The 25,768-nt window shown below is 41.8% G+C and overlaps 1 protein-coding gene across 1 annotated transcript in view; it reads right to left on the reverse strand.

Annotated features, from left to right (window-relative positions):
• Positions 1 to 25,768, reverse strand: part of AXL (AXL receptor tyrosine kinase) — a 247,585-nt gene that overhangs the window by 181,109 nt on the left and 40,708 nt on the right. The window contains exons 2-4 of the mRNA XM_085625286.1: positions 24,807 to 25,002; positions 13,371 to 13,471; positions 10,296 to 10,478 (exon numbers count right to left, since the gene is read on the reverse strand). Of these exons, the coding sequence (XP_085481412.1) occupies positions 10,296 to 10,478; positions 13,371 to 13,471; positions 24,807 to 25,002 (480 nt within the window). The remainder of the gene's footprint in view (positions 1 to 10,295; positions 10,479 to 13,370; positions 13,472 to 24,806; positions 25,003 to 25,768) is intronic.

Raw genomic sequence — 25,768 nt, forward strand, 5'->3', positions numbered from 1 at the left:
GTCCGCAACGGCTAAGAAAAGAAACTAATATTAACAGATTAATGAAGTATATAAAAATAAAGAAGCAAAATGTCAAATCAGAGCCTAAAATTAATGTGGTATCCTCAGATTTGTTGGCACAGTGCAAGTTAATCAATCAATATATAATATGGATAAGGAGTGGCCTCAATGGAATTTAGGAAAACTCCAACATTCCCAATAAAATGACAATTTTCATGTTTTTTAAATATATTTCTGGATTAACCAATATATTTATTCATTTGTGTATTTGAAGAATGCTTCTTTCTGTATTCTTTTGCAGTTCAAATCATCAAAAATGCTTAGGCCGGGGATCCCTGCTTCCAGAAATGACTCAGCGGTGGTCTCTTGATTCTAACAATGATTCAGTTACAGTCCCCAGATTCCAGTAGTGATTAAGAGGGGGTCCACCAAAGTAAAAAGGTTAAGAACCACTGCTCCAGAGAGGATGTATTTCATTCTATCGGGTAACAAAATAATGCCCTGCAAAAAGCTTGAATGCAGGGCATCGACTACCAATATAATGCTAAGGTAGGTACATAAAGATAAGTTTATTTTTATTATTCCTTGCAACACATCAATGTACAATATAAAGATTGTAAAAGTCAAGAGATGTGGAGTTAAGAATAGTACTTCGAAACATACTTATGTATACTTGCCTTGACGATATGGTGGCCGTCGATTTCCTCTACCACATATTGTTGGAGGTGATGTTAAATACTCAATATTGTGGAAATGTACCCTCCAGAGACATAAAGTATATTTATGTATTAGGTTATGGTTTGGTGCTGCTAATCTGCCTCAGAGCGTGGCACGGCAGGGAGTAAGGAGGTTGTGTAGGCGTCACTGATATGTTTCATATGGAAACAGGTGTGCTCATCCCAGTGAACAAGATATCATCCTTCTTGATGAACTGGCAAGATGGTGAGGCCTCAGTAAAGTGAACCCACTGATGGTACTTCAGAACTCATTGGCTCATGGAAATAGGGACTGATCTTTGACATTTGACTGGGAGAATGAGAATAGAACAAGCAATCTGGAGGTCTATGGGGTGGCCAATGGGCTTGCTAAGACAAGTATGGATATAATATTCCACAAATGAGTGTTTTAGCCTTCTTTGATGGACCTCCCTTGCTACCCCCACCATTTCATTTTGCTCCTGTGCCACACAAATCCAGTAACAACAAATAAACAATTTTGCCCATGGAGAGCCGGCAGCACACACAAAGACTGCAGTTTAGACAGGAAACAAATAAGATACAATTTAAGAGAATTTATCTGCAAGGCCATTTTCCCAGAGAGAGAAGTGACTGTGCGCAGCTGGGAAAGGGTTCAATTCCTCCAGTTTTTATCAGGCATTTCCCACACAGAGAGACTACATGAATGTGCAGTCAAGCGATGAAGATTGACTTGGTTCATCTTTCCCATCCCATTTCCTTCTTAAACCCTTTTTTCCCTTCTTCCCCTTTTCTCTGCTTCTTCACCCTTCTTCTCCTAACTCTTTCTCTTCTTCGCTTTCCGCCTTTCACTTCCTAGCCTTCCTTCTCCTGCATTTCCCTGTGTCTTCCTTCCTTCATTTCTCTCTCTCATTCTTCCCCCTTTCTCCTTCTTGTTCCTCCATTCCATATTTTTGTTCTGTCTGTCTACTGATTCTGTCCCACGTCTCCTCTCTCCTAGCCCCAGGCTTTCAAGGTACCACACATCGCTCTTACAAGATGTTCCGTATAGGCGGCACAAGGACATGAAGTACATTTCCCACATATGCAGAGTATGTAAAATGGGATTATGATCTAGGTGCCCGTGATTCAATTAATAACATGGTGGTTCATCTTCTAAAGGATTAGACAGGCTTCAAGGCGATAGACTGAAGTTCAACCCTCAGAGATGACGGCACTTCTAACAGTGTAGTTTGGAAACAAGCATCTTCACGAACAAGATGAATAATTGGCTTTCATCCAGATCTTGAAGAGACTGTGGTAAAGATATCCAAAGTTTAACATATTGGATAGCAAGCCCCCCCCCCACCCCATGCCTTGAATCCTCAATTTCTACCCTTTAAGGAACAAACTAAATGAAAATCTCAGCTTATGATTTGGATTGCAGTGTTTCAATTTACTAGCCATGAAATTAAGTCGACAGAATGAAAGGCCTTTTGCTTGATGCGCAGGACCTTAAACGGTATGAAACAGTATTCTATGACTCCGTGGATGCCAATGGAGGCCAGCCAAGACTGAAGAGATGAGACGTTGACAGCTAGCTCCAATGGGCAGTCAAAAAGCTGTGTTATGAACATGTTGCAAAGGGGAAAATCAGAATTGTGAAACCACCAAGTATTGGCCATTGGAATATCCAAAATGAGACAACACAACAGGAGGACAGATTAGCAGCACCTAATAAGAAACTATTAGGCCTCCTTGTGACTCTAGAAGTCAAGACGCAAACCGTCTCAAGGCACTCATCTGGAACAGACGTTTACAACTGCATTAGTTTGTCGAATCTGAACTGCCCGGGACCTCCATCCATACAGTTTCTTCAACTTTTTCGCCCAGTAATCCATATAAACCAATCACACACCCACATGTTTCCAAATTACCCTCTCCGTCTTTCCTTTCCGGACCGGACGTGTAACTCATAAAATTCATGTTTTTGGTTTATGTTTTGAGGCTTGTCTTACTGTTTATCCCATTATAAAATCAGGCCTACAAAACCCCGAATGCAAAGTAAAAATTCTGGAGTGGATGAGCTACGCATAAATGGATTTTCGAAATTTGAGGGTTCTGCCTTCACTCTAACTTGCTTTCGGCTCCTTTGTATCTCACTTTCTCTGTATCTCTCTTTCTATCAACCCTCTGCCTACCTCTCAAAGTCTCACATTTCCCAAGCCTGAATGGATCATCCAGGGCAGGATTTTGGTTTGCATTCTAAGACATGTAGTACTGTTTATGCCATTTTAAAATGGAGCCCAGAAGTCCCAGATTGCAAAGAGAACTCCTAGAACGGACGTGATGCCCACAACCCGGTCATACCCATAACTCTATCTGGGAAACTTCAGAGCTCTGTGCTCTTCACAGCTCAATCCTTCTCTTCCGCATAGTCTTTCTTTACCTTTCCCTAAGATGGCCACCTCACTCCTTGCCTTCATAGACACTATTTACTGTTCTGTGCTTGAAAGCGGAACACAAATGCACGCTGTATGTGAAATCTAAGTGGTCTTCTATTGAGTTCATTAGACTAACACTCCTGATACCAATGATTTGTAGGCTTAAAGCCCAGGACTGGAAACCATGTATGTGGTGATATGGAGGTAGCTGGTTACCCTTCCTTTCCCTGTCGTCCTTTGCGCTTTCTTCAGCACCGTCTTTCTCTGCTCTATTGCCTCTTTCTTCCAGGCCGCCCATAGCGCGCAAGGCCTTCTGAACAGAAGAGCCAACAATGGCTGCTGCCACACAACAAGGGCTCTTTAGAGACCGCGGCTCTGGAAAGTTCCACAATGAAGGGCCCGGTCATCTCGGGCAAACAGGTTCTCGCCTTGACGGCAGCAAACACAAGGCAGGCTGACAGCTCCTGAACCCTTGCCAGAGCCATGCAGCTTGCAGATTGTTGGTGTGTTATTGTGTTACAGTCTTTCACTGATGATCAGTGCCAAAGGCAAAGAGAGACGGTTTTGTGGAACACGAGTGAGTGTGCAGCACTTGGGTCACTCGCACTGGGCTTTCCCCTGCTAACTAATTCAGCCTTCACTTGCCACAAGACGTAGCATTCACTGGAGGATTTGAGCATACACACATTTGAGACAATCACTGCAGCCACTTTCTATCAAACAGTAAGACATTCCCTGGAAGAGACAACAACACCGGGTGCCCTTGTGTCCCATTGACTGGAGAATGTTCTCACTGCACCCTCTCCTGCCACAGAGCACCACATTAGCTAGAGAATACTGCCGCCCAGTTAAAAAAACACGAGTGAGCCCACCCTCAACCCAAAAGAAGTAGGCATCATACAAAAAAACTAACATTTATCCATTGTGGCAGAATTTCCCCATGAATGCCTTTTGTGGAAAAAAGTCTTCCAAAATACATTTTTATGGGAAATCTTTCCCCCTAGAGAAAGTTTTGTCAAATTGATAAACGTCTGAGGTTGGGAACTTCGCCATTATATGTTTTCTGTTTGGACTTAAAGAAATATATCAGAGCAAACGATGCAAGAGTTTAGACATCAGTTAGAAAATGTTTATTTTTTTAAGTGTAACTTTTCAATTTGATAAGGGTAGTGCTTTAAAAGTTGCTGGCAAACATTTTTTGGAAGCTGGCCACCAGCACCACCGAACACCGCAGCTGCCTAGTCTTGAATTCAACTCATGATTTTTTCTTCCACCACCCTGCACTTCCTGTTTCTTTATCTCTCTCTTCCAGGTACTTTTTAATGCCTACTTTCTTTTTTGTGTCTCAGTGTTCCCCTATCTTTTTTTCCTTCTTTCTTTGAGTCAAAGTCCGATGATGAAAAATAAGTACAGATCCCATATAGGAAATGCAAGCGCCAGAAACAACCAGGACAAATTAGGCATTGGGCAACATGTCCATCCAGCATAGGAAAGGGAGGAATGAGGATGCCCCCCTCTACACTGAGCTACTGTTTATCCCATAAGTCAATCCAGTTGTGAAGGACATCTATCTGCAGCATACCTTGCTTAGAACCCCCTTCTACTTTTACAAACTGATCATCAAAAGGAAAAGAACACTTGGCTATGGCATGATTATATTATTGGGTCTCATTAACACTTGGGTGCCTTAGAAACTTATTGATTGGCTGCAAATGCTACAAAAATGGGCTCCCAGAATGTGTCAAAACTGACGAAAGCTTGGCCTGGAGAGCCACTGACTACAGTAAGGAGTCTTCTAGACCAGTGTTACTCAAAGTACGTTCTGGGGGCTGCTGGCGGCCATCTTGACCTGTACATGCGGCCCCCTGGTGAACAGTAGCATAAGCTGATGTTTACTTGCAGAGCACTAATATTCAGGAAAAATGTAAAATAAATGGGAAAGCATGTATTTTCAGGTTAAATGAAGTAACTACTGTGGTGTCCTGCCACAGTTAACTTTAGTTAACCTACAAATAAATACTTGCACGTTTAGTTAACATGTTTTTTAGACCTCCTTACAAAATCCCTGGCCCACCCGGGACCCCCTACCGCTGCAGTGCGGCCCTCGGTCACACCACACACCGTGCTTTGTGGCATGAGGGGAAATGATTACGAGTACCCGTGCTCTAGACCATATATATGGGGCTCTGATGCACAGGGCTGGGGGTCCTGGAAGAAATTGCCTCTACATGTACTTTTGCTAGGAATCTGTACAAACGCATGGCCATTCAATGAAACATCAAGGGACTGAAACATGGAGGCTGGAACTGGGGAGTCCAATTCAGCCCCAGAAAGGCCCAGAATCCAAGCCAGAGGCAATAGCCTAAGAAAGCACTTACAACTGAACTGCTCTGACTCAACAACTGCTGATTTTGTTGAAAAACAGGGTTTTGCGACCAAAGAAGGGACCCTTGCCCTCTCTAACTTCCATTAAGTAGGTCTTCATGCCAATTTAATCAAAGACCACAGGGCTCGGTAATAACCAAAATGTGGTGTGTGGCAGGTAACACAGCTACCAAATAAATATTAAATATGTAAACAGAGAGTAAATATAGCCCTTGTTGTTGCACCAGGAAGAGACATTATTCTTCAGTGCTTTGTGCAGCAGGAAGTACGTGCCTAATGGGTTGCTAATGAATCGTATTTATTGCTACACTTACATACTGCAGTCTACTATAAGCCTCGGCACCAGGTACTGATAAACAAGTTAATGTTTTTTTAATCTTTATGCTTTGTGGCAAATTTCCAACTGATTACATTCTCTTATGTATAAAGTGTTCTGCTTACTCTTTTTTTCCCTCCATGATCATTTTTGAAATTATGGTGGCTTATATGTTATAATGTTTTTATGTGGATTTATATTGTTTCAATCTTTTATGATTGTGGTGTATAATCGAATAAATATTATTTCATTCAGTGGTACTCATTTTTATCAATCTCTGAAGGATCAGAGGATGGATTAATCCGGTGGGACTCAAACCTGCGACTTCTAATGTACACACAATTTTCTACAACGGATGCATTCGTCTACTGAGCTATCCTTCCAGCCCTGGTCAAGAGTGCAGGGGGACGCGCAGTGGCAGGCAGGCCCAGCCAGACACGTCTCCATTAACAGCCAACAGCTGCAGAGAGAAAGAAGCATTTGGGCCCTGTAGGCCTCGGCTAATAAATGTTTCAGCACTCGGGTGGCCCCCGGCAGGACATGCCCTTTTCACACAGGATCTCCACAAACAGATTCACAGCTTCTGTCAAGACGGGTCTCGAGGCCATAAAACCTGTTTGCGGGCCTGTGAATGGCTGGGGAGTGACAGCGCCCAGAACCCCGTCCCTTTCCGGCGTGTGGGGCCGGCTGAGCACAAAAGTCACTGACTTTCCTGCTTTTCTTTATCTGACTACGGGGCATATCAACAACAACCGGCGATAATTATCTCTAAGCGCACTTAGCGCTAGGATAATTATCGCCGGCTAGCGTGAATTTTTATCGCTGAGATAGCGTGCTATTAGCAACGCTTATCTCAATAGCGATAAAAATCCTCACGCTAACAGGCTAACGTGAGATTATCGCTGGAAACCCAGCGATAATCTCACGTTACCTTGTTGATAGGGAGAGGCAAACTTAGCCATGATATCCTCCTTCCATAGGATATCATGGCTAAGTCAGAAAAATACCAGACGTAAAAAAGCAGCGTTAACCGCGGTTAGCGCTGCTTTTTTTGTCTCTAACAGGGTTAGCGACATTCTTGATAATAGGAGAAATGTCGCTTAGCGACATTTCTCCTATTATTTTACTCTGGAACGCCCCCTTTGCATCTCATTAGAGATGCAAGGGGAAGCGTAGAGTAAAAAAATAAAAAAAGTTTTCCTGAGGAACCTGCTACCGCCGTCTTTAAATGCCGTGGTGCCGAGTACTTTGGGGCATATCAACAAGGGCTTTATCTCTGCTTTTTTGGCTTTAAAAGCCAAAAAAGCAGAGATAAAACTAGCACCCTATCAACAACAGGGTGCTAACATGCAAATTTGCATGTTAGCACCCTTTTACTCTACGCTTCCCCTTGCATCTCTAATGAGATGCAAAGGGGGCGTTCCAGAGTAAAATAATAGGAGAAATGTCGCTAAGCGACATTTCTCCTCTTATCAAGAATATCGCTAACCCTGTTAGAGACAAAAAAAGCAGGGCTAACCGCGGTTAACGCTGCTTTTTTACGTCTGGTATTTTTCAGACTTAGCCATGATATCCTATGGAAGGAGGATATCATGGCTAAGTTTGTCTGTCCCTATCAACAAGCTAACGTGAGATTATCGCTGGGTTTCCAGCGATAATCTCACGTTAGCCACTTAGCGTGAGGATTTTTATCGCTATTGAGATAAGCGTTGCTAATAGCACGCTATCTCAGCGATAAAAATCAACGCTAGCCGGCGATAATTATCCTAGCACTAAGTGCGCTTAGCGATAATTATCGCTGGTTGTTGTTGATATGCCCCCAAGACTGCTAGATATATCTCCACCTCATTCTTTTTCTTACCACCTACACCGCCCTACCCTACACTTCCTGTCTCCTTAACTCACTCTTCCAGGTTCTTCTTCATTCCCGCTTTTTCCTTTGGCGCTGTTTTCCTATCCTTCTCTTCCTGCACCTTTGTCCTTTTTATGCCCCCCTCCTCTCTCTTGCTCTTTGGTAAAGCCTGGTGAGAAAACAGGTCCAGTTTCTCAAAATAAGTGCCTGTGGCCACAACCTGCAACCATCACCGCCAATGCAGTACTGGCTACATGAATCTAACTGGTGAGATGTCTCGCCTCAGGGATTTAACTGCGTGTTCACCAGATACATGGTCTCCCTGCCAATCCCTTTACCTTGTTTCCATGGGAAGCCATTAGAACTGCTGCACCACTGGGGAAAGAAACTTGCCTCGGTGTCACCTTATATTTGTGTTTGAGTAACTGCTTTGCAGGAGGTAGTTAACCTAGAGTGAGATTCAGTATAGGCTCTTCCTTGAAGTCCACCCAAGCCCCAATTCCTTAGATTTAACATGGATTATTTAACACTGTATTGAATGTTTTTTATGATCTCATTTATATATTGATTACTGTGGCTGTTTATGGGCCTCCTTTTCCTGGTCATTTTGACTATTTTTTATTTTCTGTATGTATGAAGTGTGTGTTTGGTGCGCTGTGATACCGGTATAAGTTTGTGAATTTGTGTGCAGCTGATGATGTCTGGGACCCCTTAAATTTTTGGTGTTTGTTTTTTTGATGTCTACTTTATTAAGTCATGAATAAGCATATGTATTGAATACTTTTGTCTGAAAATTGATCACAGTGAAAAATAAAAGCATTTATGAATTGACTTCTGTTTATGCATTGAAAGTGTTTGAAATTTCATGTTTAGGCTTAGTTTGAGTGTCAGCATATTAATTAAATGATACATTGTACATTCTGGAAGAAATAGGTAGAGTACTTTTCCTTCATTATTTATTCTGAGATTCGGTATAGAACAGCACCACACTAGTTAATCTATCACAATGTCCATTTAGGGAATTTGCTGATTTTATGAAAATACATCCTTCTTGCAATCACTCTAATATCCAGTGTACTGGAAATATGCATTGTGAAAGAAAAAAAACAGTCGATGAAGCCATCCAAGTTGGAATCAATAGGAGAAAATCTAGAGCACAGGATGAAATGAAGAGTAAGACTTATAGGTGCTGTGATGTCAAAGTTAGTTAATCTCCATAACCTTGGGGTTTATACAGGTGTCAATGTAACACCTTTTGTGGGTCTCATAAGGTTCTGTATGGTCCTTGGACCACCCATGGGCTTAACACAGGTCCCTGCAGCCCCTGCTGTGCTGAGTGGCCCCCACCCTTTTGGGGGCTCCATTCAAAGTAAAGCCTCTGAGTAGCTGTGATTGACAGAGCCTCAGTGGCCCTTCTGCTAGCGGGTGCCGCCATCTTGCTTCACGCCCCTGAAACCATCAGAAATTGGATCACACTCTGGGACAAATGCATGAGGGGTTTGTCCCAGCCTGATCACCCTTCTGATGCCATCCAAATGTCTGACTCCAATCATGCCAGACTTCAGCCCTGTCAGGCCTAGGACTTGGGAAACCAACTGGACATGGCACACGAGCAAGACAGCATAAGGCTGCTAACTGCGAACAGTGTTGGCAATAGGGGTGCTGGGCCCTGGTGAGAACATTATTATTATTATAAAGCGTTTATAGAGCAAATAGCTACCTGTAGGCATCCCAGCACTGATAGTGCCGCACAGAAGCATCAGGGGGTTTATTAGGATACTCTATTAAAGGGACATATTCTGGAATAGCCAGGTTTTGAGCACATTGCCCTTAACTCTCACGGACAGCTTCTTTGAGAACCCAAAGCCCAACTTTGTAGGGCAAATGAAGTGAGCAAGAATATGGTTGCCGTGCCACCTGTGATTCCCAGACTGAGGTTTTGCAGAAGACACAAAGGGGCTTATTCACAAATCCACCTAGCGCTGCTGGCGCGTCACTTTTAATATGGGAAAAAGTGACGCACCGGCGGCAATAACCCCCAATGTGTCTGTTTCTGGAGAGACACAGAGAGTATAGAAAGTTTGCAAGGGCCCTTCCCATTTGGCGAAGAAGGGGTCAGCGGGCTGTGGGGAATGGAGCTCAGCCTGTGTCCTTGTACATACTTAACAACTTTGATGGAAGTCTTCCTGATCTTTTGCCAAAAATGATGCATTCCAACATTTATTTTTCATGTTATCTTCATATATCATCTCTGACCGCTCATTCCCTTCTTAATTCACACCCTATGTCCTTTCCACCCTCCCCAGCCTCGGTGGCAATTTGTTCCTCTTAAACCCCTTCTAAGTTCCTTTTGTAACTTCCCCTTAGTGCTTTGAAACAAACTTAGGGTGGTATAAACGCTGTACAAGCCATCAGGATAACAGTTCATCATGTTCATCTGGCCCTGTTACCTACACAGACTCTTTCCTAAACATTTTTGCTTTTTACTCTCCATGCTTCCCTTTCTATATTCTTTTTCCCATCAGTGCCTTAAAGTGGCCCAAAGATAGCATCAAATGCTATGAAAGAAAAAGGACTTACCTTACAAAATATCACACTCATCAATTGCTCCCTCAGAAACTTACCGTTCACAGTTAGCGTGGAAGGCACTTGTCCCAGGGGGTCGACTGGTGAATTCAAGGGGGCCCCATTTTGAAGCCAGATCACCATCACTGGCTCGGGGGGCCCGTGGGCATCACAGCTGAGGTTGAAGGGGGCATTGGCTAGAACGTGCAGGTCCTGAGGCTCATCAGAGAAGAATGGTAGACCTAGTGGACAAAACAGGAATAGGCTTGGATCGGTTCAAGATTTGGTATGTGCACTAAACTACATGTATAGCATATCATCATTTAATGTAGAATCAGCCCTCTGCTTGCCCACATCTCAAATGCAGCCAGTATACATGAACTGTACAACCACTGAAGCTCTCAACCACAGATCAGTTGCATTTATTCCAGAGGCCATATATAAATCTACTTCTTGTACACAGCTCAACAATGCTTTTAAAATATTTTTATAGAGTTTTATATAGCGCGAACTTGACCCCAATCGGGTATCAGAGCATTTTACATAGCACCAGCTGCATTAGATGAGGACACATTCATTTTTTTAGGCATGGGGAGATTAAGTGATTTGCTCAGAATCACAGGATGTTCCGCGTCATTGCCAAGACTCGAACCCAGTTCCCCAGATTGAAGGTCGTCCACCCTAGCCATTAGGCCAACTCCTCTCCCCAACTACAGCCCAAGTATAACCTAACCACCGCTCACAGAACTCAAATAAAGTCCCTTTCCTGCCCATTTACAGCTTTTCTAATGCACATACACATTTCGTGTACATTCAGACCCAGATTTACTAATGGTTTGCACCAGGTTTGCAAACTGTTATGCTGGATTTTACTATCCAACATAAATCAGGATTTGTGTTGCATAGCTTCCCACAGTCAGGCAAAGCTGTGCTATATGCTGCTTTGTGTTACTTTGTATCAAGGGGCATTTCATGGCTTGTACCTGGGCATTCCCATGCAACCACCCATGGATTTTGACACAAATCCCTAACTGCAAACATTCAGACTGCGATTTCCGCAAAAATCGTATGCTTCCTCGAGGCAGATGTAACAAAGAAACATATTTTATTTTCTCTTAATTTTTCCTACTTTGCATGCCTACTGCATTGTACAGCACATGTACAAAGCAGGAAAAGTGTTAATGGATAGTTTTTTAACTGGAAGGGTCCCCTTCCAGTACAAAAACAATTCCTTACAGAATGTACGCACCCTTGCACTATGGTGCAAGAGTCTGTCCCTTGGTGTGTGGCAGCCTAAACTGTGGCAGGCCAGGGAGAGAAGAAAGCAGCACCATATCTTAGTAAAGCTAAGCGCTATTCTGCTCTTTCCCTCTCACACAACACAGCACTAAAACTTTAGTTGCTGTACTGTGCTGCATGAATTGTTTGTAAATCTGGGACCCAAGCTCAATGCATTTCTCCAGAGCATGCCTAGTTCATTCGCTGTTGGCCTTTTAAGAGTCTACAGTTCATGGTCATCTCAACTATAGCACATCTAAGACTATTGACAACTTTGTATGAAGCTCATGCATGGAAACAAGTCAATCCAGGCCTGGCATATTGGCCAGATGCAAGTGATATGTCTGGCTTGGTCTCTGCGCTGTGTGTTCTGTTACTCAGTAGTTTGGCAGTGGATCAGCCCTCCATGTCCCAACCAAGCCCATTTTCATCTGCTGATGTCATCGCAGTGGGGACACAGTACAGTGCTATGCATCCAAGGTCTACATTAAAATTTAATTTAATGCCACATACAGTGGACCTTGCTACTCATTAAAGCTGATTGATGCTCAGTATCCAACAGAATATCACCACAAAGGGTTAAACCTGTGAAGGGGAGATGTAAATGTAAACGTGCTTATATAGCACCGAATCACCCCTAGGGGTATCTCAGCGCTGTACTCATACCGCTGAAGGAACCCTTCCTGGCTTTCCGTGTGAAGTGTCCACTCCTGGGCACCCCCATGGTGAAGCCAAGCATCCCAGTGCTGTTGTGGAGATTAAGAAAGCTATTGCCCAGAGTTGCAGCGTGGGACCCATGATTAGAATAGGCACTGAGGCGAGAATATCCGGTCCGAGGAATTTATAGCCCGAGACACTGCCGCTGTGGGAATCGAACCCTGGTCCCAGACCAGTGCTCTCCATCAAGATCTGCCACTCTAACCATTGAGCCACACTTCTCCACATTCTCATTTCTCAGATACATTCTCATTGCAGTTGCATGATAGTATAATACTGAGTTCAATAGTATTAGCCTACACAAATATTGCATCCACTACATCACCGGCCATAACATTTGCAATGTAGATATATAATTAATGTTACGAAATATAAACTCGGTGCACAAATACACTTGAAGGCAGGTTACAAGGGTCCTGGATGTGGCCCATCATCCACCCACCTGCAATAAACACTACTACTGCAGTGCCCATCACTGCTAAAAGGCAGGGTGGGTGCTTGGAAAGAGAAAGAACACATGGAGGATGAGGGGGGGAGATGTTCCGCTGGACACTGTGTACCGATCACATGCTCACTGTCAATCTGAAGTCCACAGACGTGACTTGTAGAGCAAATGCTATCTCTTTTTGTGCTGTGTGAGGCTGGCCAATATTACACCCCCGGTGACAATAGCGAAACAAGGATGAGATAAACACTTATGAGAGAAAGGAAAATGGGAACCCTGGTCTCTTGCTGGGCAGTAAAATTAGCCCATAATTTGGCTTCAGTAGGCTACTCACACCCCTAGGCTCTGGTGCTCCTGCATTTGATGTACCAATAATAGCAACACCCCTGCTCCTGGGGACATGTGCTCTGTACCACTATAAAGTCATCCCACAAACATGTGTGAGTATATTATGCCCAGCAATTGTCGCGAGGGGCATACGCTGAGGAACACTGCAAGGGCATCTTCAACCACAGGGTAGATCCTGAATGTGATATGTCTCACTATTAGGTCTCCCCTACTGCGTCGTATAAACTCCTTGATATCATAATATTGAGAATGTTGCTTGTATTACAGAACAATGGTGGTCCTGTGATAAAATGTTAGAACACTGGCACCGGTTCTTACAGTATTATGGAGCATCACGGGTGCTCACCTTCCAGTTCCAAGCGGGCTTCCTTCGAGAGAATCTCCTCTGATTCCACCATAATACTGCACTGGTAATTCCCTGAATCGGACAGCTGCACAGATGCAATTCTGAGTAAGGAAACAAAAAAACACAGTATTAAAGAAAAGTTACTGATCTGAGTTTCCAAGTATAATTCTGTTATTTTAAAACATAAATCGTTACATTTTCGATCAAAAATAAAATAAAATCAGACAGAATGAGGCTTCATTATGCCCTGTAAACTTAAATAAATTGCCAACTGACTTTGCTTGCTGGTAATTTATTACAATCAAGGGTGTGGTCTTGTAGGTTACAAAAGATGTAGGTTTATTAGGTTTAGATCAGGTTACAGGTAAATCATGTAAAGCTCTACCAACAGCAGCATCCTGCTGCTCAGCCCATCTCAATCCAACTGCCCACCCATCCAAGCACAAACACTCTCAACATTTCAACCATCCAATGTCCTGGGGAGAATGCATAAGATAGCAAGAGGCCACAACATAGTTCTCCAAAAAGAATATGTACTCCAGTAAGATAGAATGTTTTCACATCGATTTGAAGACGCCCAAGCTGGTAGCTTTCTCCTATATTTGCGCTGCCGACCATGGCTAACACTCATGAGCCCACACTGAGCCAACAACTGCTTCTCATACTAGTTGCAAGACCTCATTGTTTCCTTTTATTCAGGTGACCTATCGCCACCATTGTTGCTTTGAGTAAACTGAGCCAATGTCTAAGTTCCAGGCACCAACAAATGCTGACCACCTGACCCTGCAGGCTGCATCACATCCTGTCTTCAAAGGCAAGAGAGCAATACCAGTGACAAAATACAAGGAGAAATGCATGACTAAGAAGATGTGTACAAATGTTCTAAAATAGAGTGCCTATAAAACTAAATACCCAGTGACTAACCGCCCTGACAGGCTTTGGCATTGCAGCCAGATGGAGGTAGTGTCTGGGGGCAAGGAATGAATGGATGATTTAGTTAGTAAAACCACTCATTGTGGATGTTTTCTTGGTTGAGCTAAACTTTCCTTATAAAGTTGAGATTACTTGTTTGTAGTTTCTCTTGCACTGGATGCCCACTGTGTACTTTTCTGTTACCATCGTTAGGGTACTTTCTTACCAGACTAAACAGACGCGATGACACAGTTTGCACAGGGCATTGCTGCTACGCATCCATGGATTAATCGCACTCGGCAGGAATATCTTGGTAATCGGACAGGGCATATCTTGGTAATAGGAGAGTGTCCAATGGTCAAAGAGTACAAAATAGCAATGTGTAGCTTTTCAGCCTCTTGTATTAAAACATATTTTTACTAGTGCTGGAAACCCATTATTGCGGTGAGAACACTAGGAGAATGGTGACAGCTTAGGACAGGCATCAGGCACACAGATGATGAGTAACGCCCCCAATCTCCCCAGTCAAACTGAGCATCTTATTCAAAACTTGCATCATTTGACACTAGAATACGGGTCGTGGGGATCATGTGCCAGATTTCAGAATTAGAACCTTTTTCCTGAAATGCCTAGAAGGCTGCCTTTGCACTGGTGTGGTATTCTTGAAGCCCTGCAGGGAGAAGAGAAGGAAGCCTTCTGTGTGCCATGAGGGTGTTAGTGAGTAAACACTGCAAAAGGAAATGGAGTCCTTCAAAGACTTCATACCTGGCACTTGTCCACCATTAATCACAAACAGACCCAGAGTACAGCTCCTCATATGTTTGGCGGAGTCAAAGATTTCCGATTTGTAAATCATAACCCAGTAAGGACCTTTTCAATATACATCTGACTTCCAGATTGTGGAACACAATCCAAGTTAAGTGAATGGGGCTAAGAAAGAATGCAGAAAGAGATTGTTCCTAGTTAAATTTGAAATCTGAAACACATTGTGTGAGGAGTACTTGTGTATATAAAAAATCACATAATTCCAGGGGCCCCCAATAGAAACCATCCTTAAACACCATTCCATTTCCCATGATACATTTAAGATTGTGTCAACGCTGTCACACAATTTGGTTGTCCATTACTGCATAATTCCATGGACTCTGGTAATAACTGCAAAAATTGTGTATGCTACAACAGCAATGAGGAGTCTTTTTAGCCGGCTGATGAGATGGCTATTGTGAAGTCAATTTTCTGAGGCAAAAACTGCAAATTACTTCTGGATACAGTTTTGAAAGGAGGCGTCACTAACTTTTCTTCTCTGCTGATAGCAGAAAAACACTAAAGGTAACTTGAGATTCCAAATAAAATAAATAAATAACATCTAAAAGCATCGTATTCGGCAGTTACATTGCTGGAACAGAACCAAATATGATGCTGAATTCCTTTACTTATTCAGTAACGTGTGGGGTGGACTTTCTGCTTCCCTCTCATGTGTCAGAACCCCGAGGTGGATGACAACAGAGCAAAGATTTTATGTTGTATTCATTTGTAAGGCATGCTGTCTGCCATTAGCTGACTGTTGGTGTCTCAGCAGATGGTGCTGATGTGTTTGGCCTTAAGGAGGGTTGCTATTATGGTGTCACATTATAGACGTGACCATCGTTGACACCCAATTTCAAACCTATAGTAGAGGACAGTGAGTCTTCCAGACCCATATTATAGATGGCAGGATTACAAACTATGAATAATTAACTTTACAAGACCCCTTTCCTGGTGGTAAGTTCATAGGCATGTATTCAGTTTGTTGAGGCTATGGGCTGCAACTTTTTTAACCCAGCAAAATGGATGGTAAGAAGGTTGATGTTATAGTGAATGCCAACTCCAAGAGTCCCCTGCCAAGCCAATGTAGAGTATGAAGTGATTGCTGTCTTGAAATTACAAGTGAAACAATGATCTGTATTATCGATACCTCCATTTTTTTGTGTAGCAGGAGAAAACTAGCTTGAAGGTAGGGTAGTTGGTGTCAACTCCAGCATGGTGATGTGCAGCATGCTGTTCCAATACAGAAGAAGTGGATCCTGACAGCTAATTATGGCCACCCATGTCTGACAAGCTGTTATATATGGAGAGCTGAGACTCCGGGCTAATTAACTGAATACAACATTTGAGGTTCATGTCTTACACCACCAAGATGAAGCAAGGAGAAGAGATTTGATACCAACATCTCAGTGGCCCTTGACTCTCGTTCTGAGCCTGCTGAGTAAGATGGTGTATATTTATTTCCCACATGTGACGCTTAAACTGCTACACCACATGAACGCACAAGTTCATCAGTGTGAGGTACTGCTAACACCATGCTGGGACAGATTGACATCTCAAAAGCGCACCTTGGCTTCCTTGTTGGATTGAATACTATCATCGGGAGGGAACTGTTGCCCCTGGTAGATGTCCATCATATCCCCTATTAACTGAGCCTGGGAGTGCTGCAGGGAGGACTTTAGTTAATGGAGTTCCATAAATATTGTCTAGACCAGCCATTAGACTGAAAGAGCCAACTGTGATAATCAGCCACACCACACTCTGTAAGCGTGTCTTTAGGGAGTTGTTAAAATCCTTCTACAGGATTGTTGACAATGACGGGTTCTTGGGAAGAGAAAACCTCTCCTCACTGTATTTCAAACCCTGGAAAATATTCAATTAAAATATGAAATATCAATCGACACAAATAGTGAATCAAAATATTACGATGTCAAGAATATCACGAGACAGAAATTTGCAGGTATGAATATTTTTTAAGTATTTTATATTGGTTTAAAAAATATATTTGTATCTATTATTGTTTTTTAATTATTTTGTTGAGTATTACTACCTTTGTGTTATAAGTTTTTATTATTCTAATGTTGAGTAGGTCTAGTAGTTTTTTTGTATAATTTTTGGTTTGTTAATAGTAATTAAAGTTTTTTTAAATTTTATTTCAATATATTTTTATTATATTTCAAATTGATTTTTATTAACAGATTGTTTGGTTTGCAGGGAGTATTGTGAGATACTTTTATTTAATTGTAAAACTATTTTTATAATTCATAATTTATTAGCTTGATTATTGTGTAAATTATGTTTTGTAATTATTCAATAGATGATTTAAAAAGGCATTTTTAAATTCTTGATCGGTTAATTAGATAATTGGTTTTGTAACTTAATTTATTGTTTTTAATAATTTGCATATTACTGAAATTATATTATGTTTTAGACTTTTTATATAATATTTATTCTTATATTATTATTGATATTTTAATTTTAAAATAAAGTGTATTGTTAATTGTTCATAATTGTATTTGTTAATATGGGATTTTTAGTTTCTAATTATTTATATGAAGTATAAATCATTAAAAGTATGATATCTTTATATCATATCTGTGGAAATATATTTTATGATTATATATTCTTGAATTTATTTAATTTGTTTGTAGTAATATTATTTTTATTTTTTATATTGTAATATTGTTATTGTTCATAAAAAAAAATACATAGGGCCTCATTAGGATGTCGGTCGGTAAGCATTCCGACCGACTTCTTGTCGGAATGGTTTCTGACCGCTCCGGGTTCGGGGAGTCCGACCGACCCATTACGATGGTTCCAAACACCATTCGGTAGGACCCCCTTTGACTTCAATCGGAGCCTGTGTTCCGACCGACAACACATGCTCCCATTGAAAAAAGGGGTGGTTCTGGAAAACCTTGCACCCTGTGGCAGGCACCCCATGGTTCTGACTGTGCATGATTGGGAAGAGAGGATCCATGGGTACCCCCAAGGGCACCACCTGGAGGCCTTAGGGCGAAGGGGTGCCTGCTACGGGCCCACAAAGTTGGTTTCTGACAGTCAATCCGTGTCAGACAGACCGAGTCTGAACGGCTGTCGGAATCCGACATTGTAATCGGTCTGTTGGAAATGCGGCCCGTAGAGCTGTACGATTCGCCCCTGACCGCCTCGGCCTCTCCGAATGCCAGTCGGAACCGATTCGGATTGACCGACCAACCACCTTGTATCGTAATAAGTCAGCCGGAAATGTTTCTGAGTCGGTCTGAAATGTTTCTGAGTCCGTTGGAAACTTGGCTTCACACAAGGGTTCAGTCGAACCGAATGCCAATCAGAGTCTTACCGACTGACATCGTAATCAGCCCCACAGTGTTTTATAATTCGCCATCATCATCAAACTTTATTCGTTTTTTTTCATAAAACCATAAAAGTACAGATACATTTTCACATATAAAATATCTTCATATCAATATTATGCCAAGCATAATAATATACTTAAGGGTAAAAAGGTGAGACTTAACAAAATTCCCTCAAAATATTATAATGAATTATTTTAGTATATTTATCCCATTACGTATGTTTAATGAATAGTTTTATTTTGCTTTTTCATTTATTTTACAGTATATATTTTTATTTTATGTTAGTAAGTTCTATTTTTCATATGTTTTTGATAATATGAGTATATATTTTAATTGTAATATATAGATTGTAAAGTTAATATAATGATTAATAGTTAAAATTCGATATCCTTGCATAGTTTGTGATTATATTGTAGTCTTATATTTTTGTAGTCAATATTTTTACTTTATATACAACATATGTAAAGTCAATATTTGTGTTCCCAATACTTTTTGGCAACTTTTTGTTGCCGATATTTTTGCTCGCGATATTCCGTCACACAACCACCTTTGACAGCTCTGAGTACAGGGCTGGTGATGGAAGAATATAGGGGCTCAGCAATCAAAGGGGAGAGGGGTCGTTTGCTCATTGACAGCCATGCATTTAGCAAATGACAACTTTTGTAAGAATTGTTGGTGAGATAGGTTCCGTCACTTACCTTTGGGAAAACAGGCACACTGGGTTTGAAACGCTCAATGGTCAAATAAAATGCATTACCACCCTCAATACAAAGGTTTCAACATAAACTATGTTATTTTTTACTTTACATATAATAATCTACTCTCCACATATGTCAACAGACAGATCAAGAGAAAGCAAAATATACTAAAACCAAGAAAATTTCAGTGGTAAACAAAACCTGCATTCTTCCTCATAGTGAATGATATACATTCAGTTGGCTTCTCACATGAGTAATGCTTAGGTGAGGTAACAAATCAACAATGACCCAACCAGCCGAACCTGTCCTTACAGTATAAAACTTATCACGGCAATGGTACAGGAAGGGAAGACACCGTTAGGAGCTGTCAGCAGACTGTAGAACCTCCTTTAAAAAATATTGTGTTTAAAAATATTGTGGCTCAGCTCTTAGCTTGGAATCCAGTCCGATCAGTTTTGCGAGATTCCCCTCATCTGTAATCTACGCGGGTTCGGTGGAATGAACAATTAGGCAGAAATGCACCTGCTCGGCTGCTAATGTCACCAGGATCTGGGTGGTATTAGACAGTGGGTGTGACAAGAGGTAAGAAGTTCACCAAGCTCAAATTGAAGGCTAGGTGACTTTTAACCATGTGGTCCACTTCCTAAGCGTTAAACTACATTCGTTGGGCAGAAATTTTAATACTGACCTCAAGAAACCATTCTGCTGGGAAGTTCAGAAACAGGATTTTATTTTTGTAATGAAAAAATAATAATGCTCCCCTCGCTATGGGAGTCTTCTCAATAATTGGGGGGAGCATTAAAAAATGGCCACATGTCTGCACATCTAAATTGGGAAACAGGACATGAAGCCATTTCTCCGACCAACCTTACTCCCCAGGAATGTCAGAAAAATGTTGCCATGGCAGGGAAAGAGCAGTCCACAATGAGGCTGAACTGATGGTCCACTGAAAATTAACTTCAGCGGGTAGACCACTACTTTGGGGAAAGGGAACTCTGTCACCACCGCAATAGAGTTCTATTCTCGCCAACATATAAATCAGGCCCTATGTTCTTAAGTGCTTAGGCCTGCTCCATTGTTTTTAGAAGCAGAAGGATCTCGGTGGATGTTGATGGCTATGGTGTCTGGAATCCTTGATGGGTAAAAGCCACTTTTTTCCATCTCTCGCACCCTCTTTCAAGCAAAACTGTCAGACTGCCTCACAGCCATGAAGCAGTGGATGGCTACCCACTCCTTCATGCTAAACTCAGAGCTAAAACATGGGCCGGTAGTGCCATGCACTGAGTACCTGCACTTCTTTCTTTTGAGAGGTAGAGTACCTACACTGCTCAGCAGAGGTGCAATACTTTTAATTGTAGAGTACCAGCACTTCTCAAAAGTAAATAGGTACTCTAGCATAGGATACCAGCACTTTGATTTTTTAAATTTCAAACACTGCCTTAACTTATCCACAAGAAAGAAAATCCTCTTTCCCATGTGCCATGCTTCCGAAACCAATCCCTCCTCCACTCTCAAATCTAGTGATTCTCTAACACTCTTTCCCTTAGCCAGGAGTACAAATCAGTTCCATCTTTTAAATGGAGTTCTTCATAGTATGCTGCCTCTGCTGACTGAACTCAACAACTCATCATCAAAAAAATGTGTCCCTACCTCCCATTCCAGATAGCCAAATCAATGATCAATTCTCTTGTGATGAGTAACCTGGACAACTGCAGCAGCTAACAAACTTTATTTCTGAAGGTTTTTTATATAGAGAGTTTTATAAAGTGCAAATGTGACCTAAGGGTATCAGATCGCTGTACACAGAAAACCCTCACCTGTTACAGAATATAATCCCGTGCCCATTGTCATTTTCCTAAGGCTCGTTTGAGACGCTCAATACACCTGCATTTTAGTAGCATGGAGTCGGATGGTCCTCGTGTCATCCTTGTCTTGGTCCTTACAGGAGGCATCTTTTCACCTCTTTTCTGAAAGCTATGGCAGAAGGACTCATTGAATATCAGGTGGGAGGGAGGGAGTTCCATATTCTCGGGGCAGACCCAGAGAAAGAACAAGAGTAGGTCTGAGACGTCGTTGACTGGCTCACCAGATTAAGAAGGATGAGTAGGCAGGAATCATTATGGTCCAGGATTTTGAGAGTTATCCGGTTCTCTCGCAATAAAATGACCAATTTCCCTACAAGAATATTGCTAAAACTTCTCAAACATACACCTGTTCAAGATAGTTCTCTGCCAAGCACATGTCTATACCAATTTTCAAAACTGCACCCTCCTGTCTCTCTCATATCCACTCTCTTTTCTGCCCACAATCTTCACCCTGCCAACCAAATCCTACTTGGTGTTCCAAAGAGATTAAAAAATGTTGATCCTTTCAACTGCCTGGACCCTTGGATTGGATTAGGTTACCCTCTCTGTCTAGCTGCCCAGCTGTCAAGCCCTCCCTCCTCAGTTGAAACTGGCCTGGAAAGACAACTTGGTCATTTTGAAAATGTCAGCTGAATCCACCTATGCTCCCTCCTCACAGTCCTCAGATAGCTACACCTATGCCAACCTGCAAATGTAAATATACATCACGCAAATGCGTGCTGTTTGGTCATGGTTATACCGCTCTCCTAAAATTGCTGCATCAAGATCCTATCTATATAAGACCACTCTTTTAACAGCGTTCTTACATACCGTTACTATAAATATTAGTTCTGATAGAGCAGCTTCAAAATGATTAGAAATCTAAAATAAAAATACCTAGAGTAGACTGAGAGTCAGGTTTCCCACCATGGTTGCAGCTTTTCTGGACTGTTCGGAAAACTCACAATTTCCCTATCCCTCTATTTCTTTTCTCCCACCGAAGAAATTCCCACTAAGGACATTTTGAAATCTGCTGAGTTACAGGAGGGAGAGGGAAGGGTTGCCTTTGCCCGCTGTCAAAAAGAGCACCGCCTCATCCTGGCAAGAAATTGTACAGAAAGGCTGCCACCAAGCTCAAACTCAAGTTCTTGAAAATGGAAGAACAGGCAGATAGGACTCAAACCAAAACTGATTAGATGTCAGAAACTGGGGATGGTGCAATATCGGAGACCTTATAATGAGAAGCAGTGCTGGACTGCGAAACAGATAGCAAATGAGGGTGCCAGATGGAAACTAATGGCCTGAAATATACCTTCAGTTGCAGGGTAGCTTTATTTGTAGAACAAAGTGAGCGCTACTACAGAAATATTCAATTTTACCTGAAACACTGAACATCCTTGTGCCAAGGCTGCTATGAGATGTACTTCCCTTAGTTAGCATACCTGACATGGGGAACAACCTTTACAACACAACTGTTACAACGCACTACACTTACAACGCATTTCTTACAACGCAAAATCCATTACAACGCACTACACTTACAACGCATGACACTACAACGCATTTTTAAAAACTACCTTTACAACGCATTCCATTACAACGCCTACCATTACAACGCATAATATTACACTACACTATCCAACACTTACTCTACTGTTGCACCCCCTGGAGTTAGAATAGTAATTTTTACCCCTACACTATCCAACACTTACTCTACTGTTGCACCCCCTGGAGTTAGAATAGTAATTTTTACCCCTATACTATCCAACACTTACCCTACTGTTGCACCCCCTGGAGTTAGAATAGTAATTTTTACCCCTATACTATCCAACACTTACCCTACTGTTGCACCCCCTGGAGTTAGAATAGTAATTTTTACCCCTATACTATCCAACACTTACCCTACTGTTGCACCCCCTGGAGTTAGAATAGTAATTTTTACCCCTATACTATCCAACACTTACCCTACTGTTGCACCCCCTGGAGTTAGAATAGTAATTTTTACCCCTATACTATCCAACACTTACCCTACTGTTGCACCCCCTGGAGTTAGAATAGTAATTTTTACCCCTATACTATCCAACACTTACCCTACTGTTGCACCCCCTGGAGTTAGAATAGTAATTTGTACCCCTATACTATCCAACACTTACCCTACTGTTGCACCCCCTGGAGTTAGAATAGCAATTTTTACCCCTATACTATCCAACACTTACCCTACTGTTGCACCCCCTGGAGTTAGAATAGCAATTTTTACCCCTATACTATCCAACACTTACCCTACTGTTGCACCCCCTGGAGTTAGAATAGTAATTTTTACCCCTATACTATCCAACACTTACCCTACTGTTGCACCCCCTGGAGTTAGAATAGTAATTTTTACCCCTATACTATCCAACATTTACCCTACTGTTGCACCCCCTGGAGTTAGAAAAGTAGTTTTTACCCCTATACTATCTAATACTTACCTTAAATGCAATTTAATATTATGCGTTGTAATGGTATGCGTTGTAAAGGTAGTTTTTAAAAATGCGTTGTAGTGTCATGCGTTGTAAGTGTAGTGCGTTGTAATGGATTATGCGTTGTAAAAAATGCGTTGTAAGTGCATGCGTTGTAAAAGTGTGCGTTGTAACGTCATACATCCACCTGACATACCAGGTCATGTTGTTTGGCTTGTGGCTTGGAAGGGTTCACACCTTGCTACCAAAGTTTGCCAGGTAGGTTCTTTGTTAGAAGGAGATCCAATAAGAAAAGAAAAAAAAGATTTAGGGGAACTCCAGAGCCCAGACCTGTAATATTTCTGGCTGTGTTCCAACCCACTTAACTAGGGCCCTGTGGCACTGGGAAAAGCCAAGAGGGAAATACGGATTTTCAGGTGAAGATGGGTCTTCCTGGATTTTCGCCTGAGTACAGATTCCACCCCAACCAGAACTAGCTCTAATACAAGAAGCAGAGTGAATGTCCCCGATGTAAGGACATTACCGCCCAGAAACGTAAGTTTGAGCTAATGTACATGAAAGTGACCCGTTCTGTCCTTTTTCACTTGTGAAGATCTTTGCACTTTTACCTGAAAGCTATACTGTATAATGTTCATGCTGCTGGGCAACCCCAGCCTCAAACAAAGTTGAAGCTGGAGAGCTTCATGTTTTTTGCTGGAGCGGGCATCTTCCTATGGTCGTATCTCGTATGACACTACATCAAGGTAATTAACAATAATCTACAAGCACTACTATTTTGAAAGGTAATTATATGTTTAGTCTTCTTCTTCTTAACTCCAATCATATTTACCTTAAGTGGTAAGTATATGTGGAATTAAGAAGAGTCTGGATGCAATAGTATTGCCATGCAGTATATCACATCTGGTAGCGTGACCCACCATCCTCTCCAGGGTTCACCCTTATGCTCATTGCTCTCTTCGGACACTGGGTCTTCACTCCATTACGGCCTACCTTGGTACTTAGTGTAATAAACAGTCATGCAAAGTCCGCCATATTAGAGCACATTGGAAGGAATTGGTGTGGATTTTGAATTTCGACTACAGAATATCGTCGGACACTAATATCGCAGACAGAATATTAAGGGGCAAAATATATTGAAAGGGAAGTATGTGTATATTTTCTGTATCTAACTCTACATATAAATACCATGACAATATATGTCTTCAGGGGTACATAGATGTGGAATTAATATTAGCAAATCCATACGTCCTTATATGCACTTACCTATTGATCATTTGTCACTCAATTTTTTGTCCACAATATTAGTGTGCCACAATATTCTTGGACTTGATATTCCAGAACACAATCAAAGAAGTTTCCCTACCTGAGATGGCTGATCGCCAGCCAAGAGTCGTCCGCCATGGGCATCATAACCAGATCATTGTCAGCGTCATCCAAGGGCTCACCGTCGCGTAACCAGTTGATTTCAGGTAACTCTCCGGCCACACTCACAGTACAGCTAAGCGTCACATCCTTCCCCAGAGAGGTTGTCAGATTTGAGGGGTGTTCGATGAAGAGATCTGCATGGAGGGTGGAAAAAGATGATATCAATTAGTGAGAGCAAGTCACAAGAAAATCGACTGGATTCTAGATTTTGCATATTGCACTGCACTCTTTTGTTTTGATGTTAATGTGTTGTAGTTTGCACATTAGTGGTGGCATTGCAACATTCCAATGATATTCCTGCCTTTTGGCTCCAAGTAGACTACTACTCGCACAGCAAGTCTATAGACAATACGGAAGTGCAGTACAGTGGCGGCCGGCACAGGTTTGAGTCGGGGATGCGGCGAGTGCAAGGTAAGTAGTTTTAAAAGAAAAAATATTTAATTTTACTTTTCTCGCTGTATGTCAACTAACCTGACCCCCCATCCCGACCCCCCTGCCCCCCCTGTCCCCGCCCCACCTCTCTTATCCAATATTGATGAAAATGGGATGTACAGGGTTATTCTATGGGGAAAAATATTTTCCTGTGAAAATGCATGTTTGGGTCCCATTTCTCAATATTAATATAACCCATTTCATTTCCACAGCCGGAAATGTTTGTGCATTTAACAACACATGGAGATGTACAATGTACATAGATTTTCAGGAATATTCCTATAATATTATAGTATTTCTATAATTCATAGAAGTGGACAAAAAGGCAGAAATTGACTCCAAATAAATGCATAACATAGGAATATTATTCAACCTTTTCCTTAAAATTTTGTCAGTTAGTCCAATTGTGGAATTGTCACCCAAAATGTAGCATTTCTACTGAAAAATTGGAATTTGGTACACTAGATT

Source organism: Triturus cristatus, chromosome 9, assembly GCF_964204655.1.
Source record: "Triturus cristatus chromosome 9, aTriCri1.1, whole genome shotgun sequence".
In the NCBI taxonomy this organism is placed as follows: Eukaryota; Metazoa; Chordata; class Amphibia; order Caudata; family Salamandridae; genus Triturus; species Triturus cristatus.